The sequence below is a fragment of the Ovis aries genome, chromosome 11 (assembly GCF_016772045.2).
Source record: "Ovis aries strain OAR_USU_Benz2616 breed Rambouillet chromosome 11, ARS-UI_Ramb_v3.0, whole genome shotgun sequence".
Taxonomy (NCBI): domain Eukaryota; kingdom Metazoa; phylum Chordata; class Mammalia; order Artiodactyla; family Bovidae; genus Ovis; species Ovis aries.
In genome coordinates, this window is record NC_056064.1 from 5,002,744 (window position 1) to 5,021,429 (window position 18,686).

General features: G+C 35.8%; 1 protein-coding gene across 9 annotated transcripts in view; it reads left to right on the forward strand.

Moving 5' to 3' along the window:
• Positions 1 to 18,686, forward strand: part of STXBP4 (syntaxin binding protein 4) — a 231,357-nt gene that overhangs the window by 57,701 nt on the left and 154,970 nt on the right. For all 9 annotated transcript variants that reach the window (XM_042255232.2, XM_060395091.1, XM_042255231.2 and 6 more), the window contains one exon: positions 532 to 626. In XM_042255232.2, the coding sequence (XP_042111166.1) occupies positions 532 to 626 (95 nt within the window). The remainder of the gene's footprint in view (positions 1 to 531; positions 627 to 18,686) is intronic.

Genomic DNA, 18,686 nt, shown 5'->3' on the forward strand with positions numbered 1-18,686 from the left:
ATATAACCCTTCTGTAAAATAAGAAATAGGATTTTCAGTTCAAGAAGTTCTCAGACTAATCATACTTTATGTACAACCTTGAAACAGTTTGCATTTGTGAGTTTTTCCATAGTACCTTCAGACCTCATATAGCAAACTACTTCTGCCAGAGGGAAATTATGACCTTTTTGAATTTCTAATATAATTTTACTAAGGTTGGAAGAAAAAAAGACTTTTCATTTTGCAATTAAGGCATTATGATGACAGGGTAAGTGGTGGGATGTATGTTTGTATTTTAAATTAATATTTCTGTGGGACTTATTGCATAATTGGCTACTCTTTTTAGACCATGTCTTTTAAGGCTTAAGTGAAATTGGTCTAGATGATACATTTTAGATTTAAAGAATAAAAAATAATGAAAACAAAAATGAAAGCTGCCAACTGATTAGCCAGAATCCTTTCTGAACATCAGCAGCCAAGAACACCTCCTGTCAAATGAAAAGTTCTATTCCAATTAAATTTCCAATTAATCTGTACCCTGTTGTCTCTTAGATATTTCCCCTGCTTGGACTGATAACTATGGGCCACAAGGAAAGAAGATTTCCCTAAATCCATCTGTTCGCGTTAAGGTAGAGAAACTAGAAATGGTAAATACTTGAAATTTTTTCATTTTTCTTCCGTGAAACTATAGCAAGGAAGTATTGTCATTCTTTGTGAGGATGAAAGATTGGAGCCATTAGTTTCTTGAGTTATCCATTTGCAGTTAATTAGACTTCAAACGTGTAATGGCAATAAGTCCAAGGAAGTAATACCCCATTATTCAATTTTTGAAAAAGTGAAGGGAAGCTAAATCCTAAACAACAAAATAGAAACCTCCTAGATAAAAAGAAAATGGTAGCAATGTACCCAAAAATCATATGGAGGATAACTTTATATTGAGAATTTCTATTTATAAAAGAAACAAGATGATTAAGAAAGAAAAATTATAAGCAGAAAAAGATTGTAAAACTTTTCCTCTCAGGTTACCTGGGAGCTGACAGCAAAAATATATGAAAGTTTTTGGGTTGTTCATTTGTTTTTTAAATATGAAAATAGATGTAGTGCTAAAGGTTCACAGCCTCTACTTTGCTTTTGTGGATAATGATTTTTTACATTTAGGAAGAGTATAAAAATGGTCGCACAGAGTCAGACACGACTAAAGCGACTTAGCAGCAGCAGCAGCAGCAGAGTAATTACACATTACCATTCAAGCACGTATTCAGACCTTTGCATGGTCCTCTAATAATACCCTTATCAACACCAGTTTGAATCTTACTCATTGTTCAAATTCTGACTCAGTTCCAACTCCTTTGTCCAGCTTCTTGCTAACGTTTATAGTTTAGGCCAAAATTGCCATTTTTGTACATCTGTAGCAATGAACATCACTTTACAGCACCCTGAAATCTTCTGTGTTTTATCATCGAGTGAACGCTTGCAATCTCTTTGTACCACTACTTAAATCTGTACCACCACACAAATCTGATTTGTGCTCTATAAAATTTTCTCATTAATTAGATACTTGATATGTCTCCCTTGTGTCTTCAAAATCCTGAGTATCTTTTTCTGTGTTTTACTTTCTTTTTGTGGCTAAAATGTAAGTTCTGGATAATGGCAAGTTTTACAATCAGTAACATTAAAATCATCAAAAAATAGAATATTAGAGGTTTAAAACCACATCTATTAATATCTAAAAATAAATAACTACTGTTTTTTTAATGATATTGCTGTTATATACATTTTGGAATATCCGAGGTTTAATATTAATCATTCCTCTGGATAAGGAGAAAGTTATTCAGCTAATGACTTTACCTGGCAGTGTTTATTCCTTGAATTAAACTAGTTAAATTTTTCTAGCACATACTTTTTTTTTTTTTTTAAATCTTTAATTCTTACATGCATTCCCAAACATGAACCCCCCTCCCACCTCCCTCCCCATAACATCTTTCTGGGTCATCCCCATGCACCAGCCCCAAGCATGCTGCATCCTGCGTCAGACATAGACTGGCGATTCAATTCACATGATAGTATACATGTTAGAATGTCATTCTCCCAAATCATCCCACCCTCTCCCTCTCCCTCTGAGTCCAAAAGTCCGTTATACACATCTGTGTCTCTTTCCCTGTCTTGCATACAGGGTCGTCATTGCCATCTTCCTAAATTCCATATATATGTGTTAGTATACTGTATTGGTGTTTTTCTTTCTGGCTTACTTCACTCTGTATAATCGGCTCCAGTTTCATCCATCTCATCAGAACTGATTCAAATGAATTCTTTTTAATGGCTGAGTAATACTCCATTGTGTATATGTACCACAGCTTTCTTATCCATTCATCTGCTGATGGACATCTAGGTTGTTTCCATGTCCTGGCTATTATAAACAGTAGCACATACTTTAAAAAAATGATTAATTTTCTTAAAGATTCAAAAATCATCTAAATATGTATTGATTCTGAGTTGCTTGCATATTGATTCGGTATTCCACTTTTAGTCCTCCTTTTAACCTAAGCAAATTGATTATTTTTGTAGCAAAATAAAATTAGTTTTATAGCCAAGGAAACCTACATTCTGTGTAAATTCAGCCTCCCTGCTTTTATTCCAGATATTTTCAGTGACTATATTTAGTAGAGCAGTCTTTGTTTTCAGAGTTTGAAACTAAATTTCATGCAATAAATATTTTTCTAAAATCCATTTTGGTTTCTATCCACCCATGTTTTCTAAGTTACTCTTACCTTTTTGAATAATTGCATATTAATGTAGTAATATCTGTATCAGTTTAATTTGAAATAGATCCTTCTATTTTAGTTGCTACTTTGTAGACAGATTTATTGTCCATTACATTTTTAGCATATATCCTATTTACTGATAAATGTGCTCAAGTGTTAAAAATGTAATAAAATTCTATCTTTTTACTCTGTTTTCTATAAGTATTTACATATAGTATCTAGGAAATTGGTAATATAAAATATTTCACAAGGAAAAGGTGTTGACTGGTTGTGTGGTTATTAAGTCATTAGCAAAAACAGTACAATTTTTTTTTTTCTGGGTTGCAATTTATTTTAAGAAACAAGGTCCCAGTTATCTTATTTTCTTCCTTATCCATCATTTTTCTTAACAGAACAGGTTAACAGAAAGTTGGGAGGTGGTACAATTTTTACGAAAGGCAGAAAAGTTAGAATTTGATGAGGGAAATTGCCTGTGAAATGTATGTTTCTGGGGCATTGTCTTCATGAACTCCTTCATGTTTTAGTAATCTGGGGAGACAGTTTTATATCAGGATATACTGGAAAGTAATTTCTAACACTGAACTAATACTGTGTGTCTCATTTGATCCCATTGTTAAACTTATAAGTAGGTATGGTTAAACATAGAAATAGGGATATTACTTTTTAGTTGGCTTGAAGGTCAAAATTTATTGCCTCTCCTTGCTATCTATATTTTTTGTACCTGAGAAAGATGCTTTGGGTTACAGATGCCATTTCACTGATGTTTACTTTACTCTTGCCATTTCTGTAACATTTGAAGAAATCTGTAGTGAGCAATGGTTTCCAATGTCTGAATATAGTTAATGAGGTGTTCTTTGTATTAGGTTGGGAAGCACGTGACTAATATATTAAAGAGTGACAGTTTTAAAATTCATCATTTTTTGGATATCAGAAAAAGTTAAGGACATTTATGTGTCTGACAAATTTGCATTTTTATTTACAGTTTAAAGATGACATTAGTTATTTAAGAAATTATTGGAACCTGTTTTTACTCAAAGATACATTACCCGCAATTTATTTTTATAATTGAAGTATAGTTGATTTATAGTATTATATTAGCTTCATGTATCTCGCATAGTAATTCAGAATTTTTGCAGAATATACTCCATTATAGTTATTATAAAATGACTATAATTCCTTGTGCTATACAGTAAATCTTTGCTGTTCATCTCTTTTACATATAGTAGCTTATATCTATTAATCCCATACCTGAGATTTGTCCCTAATTCCCCCCTTTCCTTTCCTCTTTGATAATCAAAAATTTGTTTTCTATACCTTTGAGTCTGTTTTGTATATATGTTTGTATTGTGTTTTAGATTCCACATGTGATATATAATTCTTGTCTTTGTCTGACTTATTTCACTAAGCATATTCTCTAGGTCCATCCATGTTGCTGCAAATGGCAGAATTTCATTTTTTATGGCTGAGTAGTATTCCATTATATATACACTCACACAAACACAAGCACATACCCATCTTCTTAATCCAGTCATCTGTTGAGAGGCACTTGGGTTGCTTACATGACATAGCTGTTATAAATAGTGCTGTTCTGAACATTAGGGTGAATGTATCTTTTTGAATTAGTGTTTTCATTTTTTTCCCAATAAATACCCAGGAGTAGAGTTGCTGAATCATATATGGTAGTTCTAATTTCAGTTTTTTGAGAAAGCTATGTACTGTTTTCCAGAGTTTCAGCACCTGTTTACCCTGCTTTTAACAGTGTAAAAGGGTTCCCTTTTGTCGATATCCTTGCAACATTCATTATTTGTAGGCTTTTTCAATCGTAGTCATTCTGACAAGAGTGAACTGATTATCTCTTTATTGTTTTGATTTGCATTTTTCTTGTAATTAGTATTGTTGAGCATCCTTCGTGTGCCCAGTAGCTATTTGTATGTCTTCTTTGGAGAAATGGTTATTCAGGTTCTGTGTTCTGTCCATTTTTTTATTGAATTGTCTGGTTTTTTTTCAATATTGAGTTTATGAACTTTTTATATGTTTAGAATATTAATCCCTTGTCTTTTGCATAGTTTACAAATATTTTTTCCCCATTCTGTAGGTTGTCTTTTCATTTTGTTTATGGTTTCCTTTGTTGGACAAAAACTTTTAAGTTTAATTAGGTTGCATTTGTTTATTTTTGCTTTTATTTCTTTTGCTTTAGGAGACCGATTCAAAAAAATATTCTATAATTTATGTCAAAGAGTATGCAGCCTATGTTCTCCTCTAGGAGTTTTATGGTTTCTATTCTGACATTATGTCTTTAAACCATTTTGAGTTTATTTTTGTATATGGTGTGACAGAATGTTCTAATCTCATAATTTTACACGTGACTTCAGTTTTTCCAGAACCACTTGTTAAGAGATGATCTTTTCTCCATTGTATGTTCTTAGCTCCTTTGAGATAGATGATTTGGCCATTTGGGGTCTTTCCTGTTTCTTTTTTTGTTTGTTTTGTTTTATTTATTTATTTTTAATATAAATTTATTTATTTTAATTGGAGGTTAATTACGTTTCCTGTTTCTACATGAATTTTATGATTGTTTATTCTAATACAGTGAAAATGTCCTAATATTTTTTTCATAGCGACTGAATTAAATCTGTAGATCTCTTATTCCACTTTATATCAACTTCAATTTCCTTCACTGTTGTTTTATTAGTTTTCAGAGTATACTTATTTCACTGTAAGATTATTCCTAGGTATTTTATTCTTTCTGATATGGCTTTTAAAAGGCTGTCTTTCTCTTTCTGATATTTCATCATTAATTTATAGACCACAGCATAATTTTGTGTATTAATCTTGTTTCCTACTACCTTGTTTAAATCATTTATTAGTTCTGAAAGTTTTCTGTAGAGACTTTAGGGTTTTCTCTCTATAGAACAGATGACTCTCAGATGTCATCTGCAAACAGTGACAATTTTATGTTTTCACTTTCAATTTGGATACCTTTCATTTCTCTTTCTTGTCTTATTGCTGTGGTTAGAACTTCTAATATTTAAGAAGAAGTGGTTACAATGGGCATTCTTGTCATGTTCCTGAATTTAGCATGAAATAATTTAGCTTTTCATCGGTTAGTATTATCTTAGGTTTGTGTTTGTTGCAAATGGCCTTTACTATGTTCAGATGTGTTCTTTCTATATCCACTTTAATGCAAGTTTTAATCATGAATGGATGTTGTATTTTGTCATGTGCTTTTTCTGCGTCTTTTGAGGTGATCATGTAATTTTTATCTTTCCTATTGCTAATGTGGTATATCCCATTGATTGATTTGCATACATTGAATCATCTTTGTGCCCCTGGAATGAATCCAACTTAATCACAGTATTTATTTATTTATTATTTATTATTGGATTTGGTTTGCTAATATGTTTTGAGGATTTTGCATATGTATTCATTGATGATATTGGCACATAATTTTTTTGTGGCATTTTTGTCTGGTTTTGATATCACAGTAATGGTGGCCTTGTAGAATGAATTTGGGAGTGCTCCCTCCTCTTCAAATTTTTTGAGATAGCTCAAGAAGGATAGGTATAAATTCTTTATATGTTTGGTAGAATTCCCCGGAGAAGCTGTTTGGTTGGTCCTAGACTTTTGTTTGCAGATTCTATTATTTTTATTACAGACTCTATTTTACTTCTAGTGATTGTTCAAATTGTCTGTTGTCTTCTTGACTCAGCAGGTTATATGTTTCTAGAAATTTGTCTGTTTCTTCTAGGTGTCCAATTTATTGGCATATAACTGTTTATAGTATTTTCATGATTTTTTGTATTTCTGTGGTGTCAGTTATTATCTCACCTGTTTCATTTCTTAATTTGTTTATTTGGGTCCTCTTTTTTCTTCTTAGTGAGCCAAGATACACATTTGTCAATTCCCTGGTGGCTCAGAGGTTAAAGCATCTGCCTCCAATGCGGGAGACCTGGGTTCGATCCCTGGGTCGGGAAGATTCCCCTGGAGAAGGAAATGGCAACCCACTCCAGTATTCTTGCCTGGAGAGTCCCATGGATGAAGAAGCCTGGTAGGCTACAGTCCATGGGGTCTCAAAGAGTCGGACATGACTGAGCAACTTCACTTCACTTCACTTCACTCACTTTTCAAAAAATCACCTCTTGATTTTATTCTTTCCTATTGTCATTTTTATCTCTATTTTATTTCCTCTGTTGATGTTTATTATTTCCTTCCTTCTGCTGGCTTTGGCTTTGTTTGTTCTTTTGCTAATTCTTGTGGGTGGTAAGTTAGGTTGTTTGTTTCTTGAGAAAGACCTGTATCACTGTGAACTTCCCTCTTAGAACTGTTTTTGGTTTTGTTTTTATTTTTCTTTTAAACATATCAAAGATTTTATAAAGTTATATTTTCACTTTTATTTGTCCTGAGGTATTTTCTAATTTCTGTTTGATTTCATCGACTCATTTTAATACCATGTTGTTTAGTCTCCATGTCTTTATTCTTTTTGTATTTTTCTTTCTGTGGTTGATTCCTAGTGTAAGAACATTGTGGTCAGAAAATATTCTTGATGTAATATTTTAGATTTGAAGAATGCATGTGCTTCCTTTGGAGGGAATGAAGTGTCCTGTAGGTATCAATTAAATCCAACTCTATTGTGTCATTAGGACCTTATTGATTTTCTATTTGGACAATTTCTCCATTAATGTCAGCAGGATGTTAAAGTTCACTGTTATTGTACTATTTTCATTTTCTTCATTTGTCCCTGTTAATATTTGCTTTATATATTTAGGTCCTCCCGTTATTTCAGTTCAGTTCAGTTCAGTCGCTCAGCCGTGTCCAGCTCTTTGCAACCCCATGAATCGCAGCACACCAGGCCTCCCTGTCCATCACCAACTCCCAAAGTTCGCTCAAACTCATGTCCATAGAGTCGGTGACACCATCCAGCCATCTCATCCTCTGTAGTCCCCTTCTCCTCCTGTCCCCAATCCTTCCCAGCATCAGAATCTTTTCCAATGAGTCAACTCTTCCCATGAGGTGGCCAAAGTACTGGAGTTTCAGCTTCAGCAGTATTCCCTTCAAAGAAATCCCAGGGCTGATCTCCTTCAGAATGGACTGGTTGGATCTCCTTGCAGTCCAAGGGGCTCTCAAGAGTCTTCTCCAACACCACAGTTCAAAAGCATCAATTCTTTGGCACTCAACTTTCTTCATAGTCCAGCTCTCACATCCATACATGACCACTGGAAAAACCATAGCCTTAACTAGATGGACCTTCGTTGGCAAAGTAATGTCTCTGCTTTTCAACATGCTATCTAGGTTGGTCATAACTTTTCTTCCAAAGACTAAGCATCTTTTAATTTCATGGCTGCCATCACCATCTGCACTGATTTTGGAGCCCCCCAAAATAAAGTCTGACACTGTTTCCACTATTTTCCCATCTATTTGCCATGAACTGATGGGACCAGATGCCATGATCTTCATTTTCTGAATGTTGAGCTTTAAGCCAACTTTTTCACTCTGCACTTTCACTTTCATCAAGAGGCATTTTAGTTCCTCTTCACTTTCTGCCATAAGGGTGGTGTCGTCTGCATATCTGAAGTTATTGATATTTCTCCTGGCAATCTTGATTCCACCTTGTGCTTCTTCCAGCCCAGCGTTTCTCATGATGTATTCTGCATATAAGTTAAATAAGCAGGGTGACAATATACAGCCTTGACGTACTCCTTTTCCTATTTGGAACCAGTCTGTTCTATGTCCAGTTCTAACTGTTGCTTTCTGACCTGCATATAGGTTTCTCAAGAGGCAGGTCAGGTGGTCTGGTATTCCCATCTCTTTCAGAATTTTCCACAGTTCATTGTGATCCACACAGTCAAAGGCTTTGGCATAGTCAATAAGGCAGAAATAGATGTTTTTCTGGAATTCTCTTGCTTTTTCGATGATCCAGCAGATGTTGGCAATTTGATCTCTGGTTCCTCTGCCTTTTCTAAAACCAGCTTGAACATCTGGAAGTTCACGGTTCATGTATTGCTGAAGCCTGGCTTGGAGAAGTTTGAGCATTACTTTACTAGTGTGTGAGATGAGTGCAATTGTGCGGTAGTTTGAGCATTCTTTGGCATTGCCTTTCTTTGGGATTGGAATGAAAACTGACATTTTCCAGTCCTGTGGCCACTGCTGAGTTTTCCAAATTTGCTGGCATATTGAGTGCAGCACTTTCACAGCATCATCTTACAGGATTTGAAAGAGCTCAACTGGAATTCCATCACCTCTACTAGCTTTGTTCGTACTGATGCTTTCTGAGGCCCACTTGACTTCACATTCCAGGATGTCTGGCTCTAAGTGAGTGATCACACCATCGTGATTATCTGGGTTGTGAAGATCTTTTTTGTACAGTTCTTCTGTGTATTCTTGCCACCTGTTCTTAATATCTTCTGCTTCTGTTAGGTCCAGACCATTTCTGTCCTTTATCGAGCCCATCTTTGCATGAAATGTTCCCTTGGGATCTCTTATTTTCTTGAAGAGATCTCTAGTCTTTCCCTTTCTGTTGTTTTCCTCTATTTCTTTGCATTGATCACTGAGGAAGGCGTTCTTATCTCTCCTTGCTATTCTTTGGAACTCTGCATTCAGATGCCTATATCTTTCCTTTTCTCCTTTGCTTTTCACTTCTCTTCTTTTCACAGCTATTTGTAAGGCCTCCTTGACAGCCACCCTTTATTAGGTGCATATGTTAATGAGGGTAATATCTTCTTATATTGATCCTTTTATTATTACATAGGGTTTCTCTGGTGGCTCAGAGGTCAAAGCATCTGCCTGCAGTGTGGGAGACCTGGGTTTGATCTCTGGGTTGGGAAGATCCCCTGCAGAAGGAAATGGCAACCCACCCCAGTGTTCTTGCCTGGAGAATCCCATGGATGGAGGAGCCTGGTGGGCTGCAGTCCATGGGGTCGCAAAAGAGTCGGACACGACTGAGCAAGCGACTTAACAATGTTCTTCTTTGTGTTTTGTAATAACCTTTCTTTTAAAGTCTGTTTTGTCTGATATACATACTGTTACCACTTTCTTCTCGTTTTCATTTTGCATGGAATAGCTATTTTCTATCCCCTCACTTTCAGTCTGTATGTGTCTTTAACCCTGAAGTGATTCTTTTCTAGACAGTGTATTGAAGGATTTTGTATTTTTATCCAATCTGCCATCCTATGTCTTTTGATTGGACTGTTTATTCTCTTGACATTTACAGTAATTATTGATAGGCTCCAGGAGTTGGTGATGGACAGGGAAGCCTAGAGTGGTGCAGTCCATGCAGTTGCAAAGAGTCAGACACAGCTGAGTGACTGAACTGAACTGAAATTATGTACTGCCATCTTATTACTTATTTTTCTGTAATTTTTGTGGTTCTTCTCTGTTTATTTCTTTTTTTGCTTTTCCCATTGTGGTTTGATGATTTTCTTTAGTAATTTGCTTGATTTATTTTCTATTTATTTTTTGTGTATCTTTTGTAAGTTTTTGCTCTGTGGTTACCATGGGGTTCATGTATGTTGACCCAAAGTTATATCTACTTAATTTAAACTGAAAGGCATTTAAACTCAGATGTGTTCTAGAAGACCTACATTTTTTTCTCTCTTCCCCCATATTTTGGTTTTGATCTCAGATTTTACATGTTAATGTTTATCCCTTAACTATCTACAATAGAGTTGCTTTTATGGTTTTTTATCTTTTAATCCATATATTGGCTTATTTAAGTTATTTAAGTAAACTGTGATCCCTATTATATATCTATCTTTTCTAATGGGCTTTATCCTTTCCTATATATGCTTACTTCCTTAGAAGCATCTTAGAAAAGATCCTTCAGCATTTTTTTTTTAAGGGTAGATTAGGTATTACTGAATTCATTCAGTTTTTGCTTGTCTGAGAAATCATCTCTCCTTTTCTACATGACAATATGGCTGGATAGAGTCTCCACATTTTGAATATACATGCTACTCCCTTCTTACCGGCAAAGTTTCTAGAAAAACATCAACTGTTAGCCTTATGGACATTCCCTTGTATACGACTCTTTGTTTTTTTTCTTGCTGCTTTTAGAACTGTCTCTTTGACTTTCACCATTTTAATTATGGCATATCTTACCATAGGTATGTTTGGGTTCATCTTTTTAATGAACCTCTGTGCTGCCTGTGCCCAGATAATGCTTCCTTCCTTCAGTTTGGGAAGTCTTACAGCCACAACTTAATCACATATACTTTTGATCCCCTTTTTTCCTCTTGCTTCTCTTCTCACATTCTAGGAAACCCTATAATGTGAATATTGGCGTACATAATGTTATCCCAAAGATGTCATATATTACTTTTTAAAATTTGGCTTTCTAACTGCTATTTTGATTGGATGATTTCCATTATTTTATCTTCCAGATCACAAATGCATTTTTCGGTATCATTTAGTTTGCATCCATTTCTTCTAGAGTTTTTTTGTTTTTAAATTGCAGATATTTAATTAATTATGTTTTCAACTGTATGTTTTTTATATTTTCTAGTTCCTTGTTCATATGATCTGTGTTTAGATAAATTATTTTCCCTAATTCAGTTAGCAATGTTTTAAAATCTTTATCTGGAAAATTATTTGTTCCATTATTTACTTTCTTCAGGGATTTTTCTCTTGCTCTTTCGTTTGAGAGTAGTTCCTCCGTCTTTTCATTTTAATTTTCTCTGTCTTTGTGAATTTAGATGAAAGATGTACCTGTTGTCGTCTTGAGGGATGTGAGAGCATCCCTATGCAGACTGCATGTGCCCAGTGCCTTTTGTGGGAGGGCTGGATTTGATACGGGTGCTTATCACATGTTTCCTGACACCTGTCACTCTGGTAGAGGGTGTGGCTGGTGATGGAGAAGCTAGAGCCTGCACAGGGTATGAGATGGGACTTCTCTGCTCACTGAATGTCACCACCCTGTCAGGGGCAGGATTTGCTCCCAAGTTGCCAAAGCAGAATCCCTGAAGGTCAGGCTAGAACTGGCTGTTTCCCTTAGTATGTATTTTTACTTCTCCTTGCACTGGGGCCTTTGCCCCAAACGGGGGAAGTCCTGCAGCAAGTGGGGCTGTATATTTACAGAGGTCTAAGTCTGCCTCTGCAGACAACAGCACCTCTGCTCAGATGCAACCCATGTTCACCCCTTTCCCTGGTTGTGGTCCCCAGAGATCTAGTGCTGTCCTGTGGCTTAGAGTGAGCCTAGCTGGGGTGTTTGCTCAGCTCAAGCCGGTATACTTAGTGAGGCAGGTGCAGGAAGTCTGCCCCCGTGCTAAATGTGGGCTGTTTCTGGGGTGCTTCCTGAGCAAACTGCCACTGCCTACCTAGGCTATAGCCTGCACCCCCAGGTCACCTCTGCATCCCTAAGCCAAGTCTTTTCCCAGGTCCTGGGTGCCCTAGGTCCAGTACATGCTGTGACGTACAGTGAGTGGGACTGGGTGTTCTCTCTGCTTGGACTGAGGAGCACAGCAAGGCAGCAGCTGCTAGGGCAGGCCTCTCTCCACCCTGCGCTAGTGCCTGCCCACTCCTCTTGAGTGAACTCTAGGCTTCCCCAGCCTTTCTCTCTATTCTCGCCATTCTCCAAGTACCCGTGGGGGCTTGTGTCTCCCCAGACCGGGACTAGGACACCCAGTCTGTGGTTCAGCCCACTCACTCCCAGGATGAACGTCCATCCATGTGATCTCTCTTTTGCTCTAAGTTCCCAACCACAGGCATAGGTCCCAACCCTATCACTTCTCTTCCTATCCTGCACAGTTAGCCATATCTTTCTTTCAGTATCAGGTGTATGAAGGTCCTTATACCAGTTTCCGGTTATTTTTCCTTGAGAATTGTTCCATATATCAATGTATTTTTTATGTGCTTGTGGAAAGAGGTGAGCTCCATGTCCTCCTACTCTGCCATCTTCATCTCCCATCAAATTTCTTCCAGTGTAAATTTATGAGCTTACCTCCCTCACCAACATGCTGTGTTCTTCCAGAATAAATTTTACTTTTGACAAAACTTTCATCTGTAACTGTTTAGCTCAGGAACAATTTACACTGTAGTTAATTGCATTTTTCAGTATTATTATTATTGTTTAATATAAAAAGAACCACTGTGGATTGAGTACCTTCTGTGATGGATATTTTATTTGCATTATTTTTATAAAATTGTTTTTATTTGTTTATATGAAAATATTAACTATATGCAAGAATGATTGAATTTTATGCCTAAAGTTTAAAGAATAATAAAATAAATACACATGTACCCACCACCCAGGTAAGAATGAGAATCTTTGACATTGCCTGTGCCTTTCTTCTTGATCATATATACCTCTTTCCTCAATAGGTAATGCTATTCCAAATGCTGAGTATCACTTCTATGCTTTTCACAAGTTGATTGCTAAAATATTAACAAGATCAAAGTGTTTACTTTCAGCTTTGCTTAAGATACTGTTAAAATTTTCCTTCTGTTTCCTCATCTCCTAGATGGCTCATAGTATATGCTCAGAAACTAATTGTTCAATTGGTGTAATTTTTTCCTAAAGTAATTGTACAGATTTTCATTCCTACCAGTCTTATGGAAGTGTTCCCATTGTTCCATATACCTTATACTTAGTCTTATTATAATGCATTTTTACTTCTTTATCCTGTCTTAATTTTAAATTTTTCTTTGTTCTTTTTTTAATCCCTTCTTTTCCCCCCCTATCTTTACTGTATTTTTTTGGTTTGATTACGTTTGATTTTTTGGCCAGTGATTTTTGCATTTTATTTTTATTCTTCTGCATCATGTTCAGAAATTAAGACTTTTCTTGGTAATCTTATTGGTTACCTTAAAATTTTAACATTCATCTTGAACTTAGTCTTAAGTTAATCAGAATCTTTACCTTTCTTTCAGAAATAAAAGGTACTTATATACTTATAACACTTTAAATCTGATTAGCCTCTTCCCAGCTTACATGCTCATAATTACCCACTATTTGACTTTAGTGAGGCATTGTTTCTCTAATTCACTTTCTTTGCAGTCACCTCCTAACCTCACATAACCATTGAGTTTCTAATTTATTTTTTCTTTTTCTTTCTTTTTTGTTATTTGAATAGTAAAAGTATGATAACACATTTACAGGAGAATTAGAAAATGCAGAACAAAGTTACATATCATTCCAATATATACTATAATTACTTTTAAGTAGATAAACTAGAACTTTTATTAATAGTTGGAGTTTCAATGTCAAACTCTCAAAAATTAATAGAATGAATAGACAGGAAAGTAGAATGATATAGTAGACCTGTAAAGCACTATGAACCAATTCAACATAATTAAGATTTATTATATTTTCACACAATGGCAGGATACGAATTCTATTCAAATTCTTATAGAGATGAGACACTTTAACATACCCAGGGATATAAAACAAGGTGCAAAAATGTCATGGTCTAAATGTATTGATATCATACAGAGTCTGAATTTTATTAGAAATCAACATCAAAAGGTATTTGAAAATAACCCACATATTTTTAAGTGCAATATGACATTTACCAAGAGAGATCTTTGACTTAGCCATTGAAAGTCTCAATAAAGTTGAAAAACTGAAGAAACGCAGAAGGTGATTGCAGAGAAGAAAGCATGTAATGAGAAAGTAATGTCAAAGGTACTTTAAAAATCTCGTGTATTTGGAGATTAAATGTCCACTTTTAAATGATGAGTGTTTCTAAGAAGCCATAACAAGGAAAATTAGAAAACGTTTGTAACAGAATAAAAATGAGAAGGGAATTTGTCAGAATTTGTTGCATGCGGCTAGAGCTGCTCAGTGACTGGATTCAGTGTGGAATCTTGAATAAGGTGTGGAAACAACATGATTTGTTATTTTCTATCTAGTATTTTAATAATTTTGAACTATGGACAGAGATATGTAATATTGTACAGGAGGCAGCAAACAAAACCATCTCAAAGGTAAAGAAAAGCAGAAAGTCAAAGCAGTTATCTGGGGTGGCTTTACAAATAGCTGAAAAAAGACAAAAAGGGAAAAGGGAAAAGTATATCTAACTAAACAAAGAGTTCCAAAGAATACCATGGAGAGACAAGAAGGCCTTATTAAATGAACAGTACATAAAACTAGAAAAAATAAATAAATAAGGAGAAAGACTGGAGATCTCTTCAGGAAAATTAGAAATATCAAGACAACATTTTGCCCAAAGATGGGCACTATAAAGGACAGAAATGGTAGAGACCTAGTAGACACTGAAGAGATCAAGAAGAGATGGTAATAATACACGGAAGAACTATATAAAAAAGAGCTTAATGAACCAGATTGCTTCAATCATGTGGTCAGTTACCCAGAGCCAGACATTATGGAGAGTGAAGTCAAGTGGGCCTTTGGAATCACTGCTGTTAATAAAGCTAGTGGATGTGATGGAATTCCAGTAGAACAATTCAGAACCCTAAAGTATGATGTCATCAAGGTGTTACACTCAATATGTCAGCAAATCTGGAAGACCCAGCAGTGGCCACAGGACTGGAAAAGGTCAATCCTTATCCCAATTCCCAAGAAGGGTAGTACTAAAGAATGTGCTAACCATTAGACAGATGCACTCATCTTCCATGCTAGTAAGGTCATGCTTAAAATCTTGTGTGCTAGGCTTCAGCATTTTGTGAGCCAAGAACTTCCAGGTGTCCAAGCTGGGTTTAAAAAAGGCAGAGGAACCAGAAATCAGATTGCCAACATTCACTGGACCATAGAGAAAGCAAGGGAATTCCAGAAAAACATCTTACCTCTGTTTCATTGACTATGCTAAAGCCTTCGACTGTGTGGATCATAACAAACTATGGAAAGCTTTTAAAGAGATGGGAATACCAGACTTATTGGTTCAAGATTGAGAAAGGAGTACAACAGTGTTGTCTACTGTCACCCTATTTATTTAACCTATACCTGAGTACATCATGAGAAATGCCAGGCTGCATGAGTTACAAGCTGGAATCAGGATAGGTGGGAGAAACATAAACCTCAGATATGCAGACGATACCTCTCTAATGGCAGAAAGCAAAGAGGAGCTAAGGAACCTCTTGATGAGGGTGAAGGAAGAGAGCGAAAGAACCAGCTTAAGACTAAATACTAAAAAAAGAAAAAAAAAAAAACTGATCATGGCATCCAGCCCCATTAATTCATGGCAAAGAGAAGGGGAAAGTGTGGAAGTAGTGACAGATTTCCTCTTGGGTTATAAAATCACTGCAGATGGTGACTGTAGCCATGAAATCAGAAGATGTTGCTTCTTAGCAGGAAAACTATGACAAACCTAGACAGGATGTTGAAAAGTAAGACATTACTCATCTGACATAGGTCCATATCATCAAGGCAGTGGTCTTCCCAGTGGTCATGTACGGTTGTGAGAGCTGGACCATAAAGAAGGCAGAACACCAAAGAATTGATGCCTTTTAACTGTGGTGCTGGAGAGGACTCCTAAAAGTCCATTGGACAGCAAGGAGATCAAACCAGTCAATTTGGGGGGAAATTTTAAGGGAAATAAACCCTGAATATTTGTTGGAGGGACTAATGCTGAAGCTGAAACTCCAGTATTTTGGTCATCTAATGCGAACAACCGACACATTGAAAAGTCCCTGATGCTGGAAAAAACTGAGGGCAGAAGAAGAGGGCGTCACAGGGTGAGATGGCTGGATGGCATCACTGATGCAATGGACATGAACTTGGGTAAAGTTCAGGAGATGGTGAGGTCTGGGAGGCCCGGCGTGCTATAGTCCATGGGGTTGCAAAGAGTTGGACACGATGACATAGAATAGAAAGCACTGTATGTAGTTTAATTTTGGCAAAAAGATACATTATTTATTTTTCTAAATATATAGATTCTATATTCATAGGAGGAGTCAGGAAAACTGATACACCAGTTGACAAATAGTGTTTGTCTCTGGAGCAGTGGTTCTTAAGGTCAGGGATGCAGGTGTTTTGCCTCAGGGGACATCTGGCAATGTCTCAGGACATTTTGGGTTTTTACAGTTCGGAGAATGCAACCAAATTAGGACTCACTAAAAAAAAAAGAAAGAAAATACTTCCTAAATTTTTATATATGAGAATTTAAAATGTACTTCTAAATAAGTTATGTCAAAAACATTGCTATTAAATATATAAAGGAATCTTACTTGTATCAATAGTTAGGAGAATACAAGTGAACAAACAACATACTATTCCATAATCAACATACTGACAAAAATTAAAGTGTGATAACAACAAATAGCTCACTTTTTAAAACTTTAAATGGTGTCCAACTGGATTAATGCATTATTATTATCCATTGTCTGATTGATGGACTTTTTAGAATTACTCCAGTCTGTTTTTTATAATGACATTTTACATGTCTCCTCATCATAGGATATATATACTGTTAACTTTCTTAGATACTGTAAAATTGTTCTCCAAACTGGTTGTGCCAGTTGATGCACAATACTAGTATATACGCACTTTTGTTCTTCTATGTTCTTAATAACATTTGCTGTTATCACACTTTAATTTTTGTCAGTATGTTCACTATTAAACTATAACACTGAGGTAAAAGATAAAAATAATTTGTAAGGCTATTCTTTGTCTTATACTGTGTGAAATCATAAATATACCAGAGTGCGTGTTATTAGGGACTAAATGTAGTGGCCTCAAACCCTGGACAGGAAGGATACCTTAGCTTTAGGGTACTGGTTCCTGCTGAGAAACAATGGAGAAAGCTTTCAGCCAAGCATATGATGTTTCTTTCTTAAATTGGCAGATATCAATGAGTGTCTATTTGACAGCAGGTGAATAGGTGTTCTTTGTATCATTGCCTTTCCTTCCCCCCCCCCCCCTCTCCTTTTTGCTGTCTTTAGAATATTTTTTATGATTAAAGGGAAAGACTATCAAAAGTTAAGAATCATTATCCTGTATGCAAGGCTATGACTGTGTAGACAGGGCAGGCAGATGATGCTGACTTAAGATCTAGAATCACTTTTGAAGAAATCTTCTGATGTTTTCCCTGCCTCTTGTGTCCTTTTCTTGCTATGCCTAGCCATCTATACGTTGACCAGTTTATTTGCTGTGAGAGTCTGGCTGGCTGCAGTCCATGGGTTCGCAAAGAGTCAGGAATGACTGAGCAAATAAGCACACATACCCTGTACCCACTGATTACATTTATTTGTATGTTATTTTCACTATAGAGATGATGGTAGGTAGTGGCTATATCTTGTTTATATGTCCCTTTGCCTAGTTTAGTGCATAACAAATAGTAAGCACTAAATAAATGCTTGGTAAATGAAGTGATGGATGACTAAGCAGATTTAAAAGGAGGAAGCAATATATAAAGAGCAATCACTAGTATTAACTTTTACCTACATTTTAGTTTTGATGTTCTTGCCAGAATCTAATAATAGGTCATCTTGTTAGATTTTATGTATTAGTTTACAGTTATGTTTTACTATATATAACCTTTGAATATAAACCAAGAGTGATTTCCATTAGAGTTTTGTTTACTTTAAACCAAAAAAAAACCTGAAAGAAGGTAATCCAGGGCTGGCATTCAGGCGCCTCATGCTTTAAGTATCTTTCTGCTCTACCATCTTTATTGAGGTAGCTCATGAACCAAGATAACTACTTCAATTCTAGCAATCTTTTCTTTCTTACCCCCTTTCTTTTCCTTCCTTCATTCTTTTTTTTCCTTCTTTCTTTTAATTAAGACAAAAGAGAGAAGGAAAAGGGATAAGAAGCACCTACCCCTACTTTTGAAAGACTTGCTGGAAGTTCCCTGCAAGTTTGCCTTCCATCTCCTTAACTAGTACATGGTCGTATGGCCTCATCAAGCTGAAAAGGAGGCTGGGAAATATCTTTTAGCTAAATGATGATGTTTTTAGCTAGAAATTGTTGTTCTGTTACTAAAGAACAAGGAGACGCTGAACATTGAAATAGTAATACAATTATCAGTCTCTGAAATTTTAACCAGCTATGGGTAC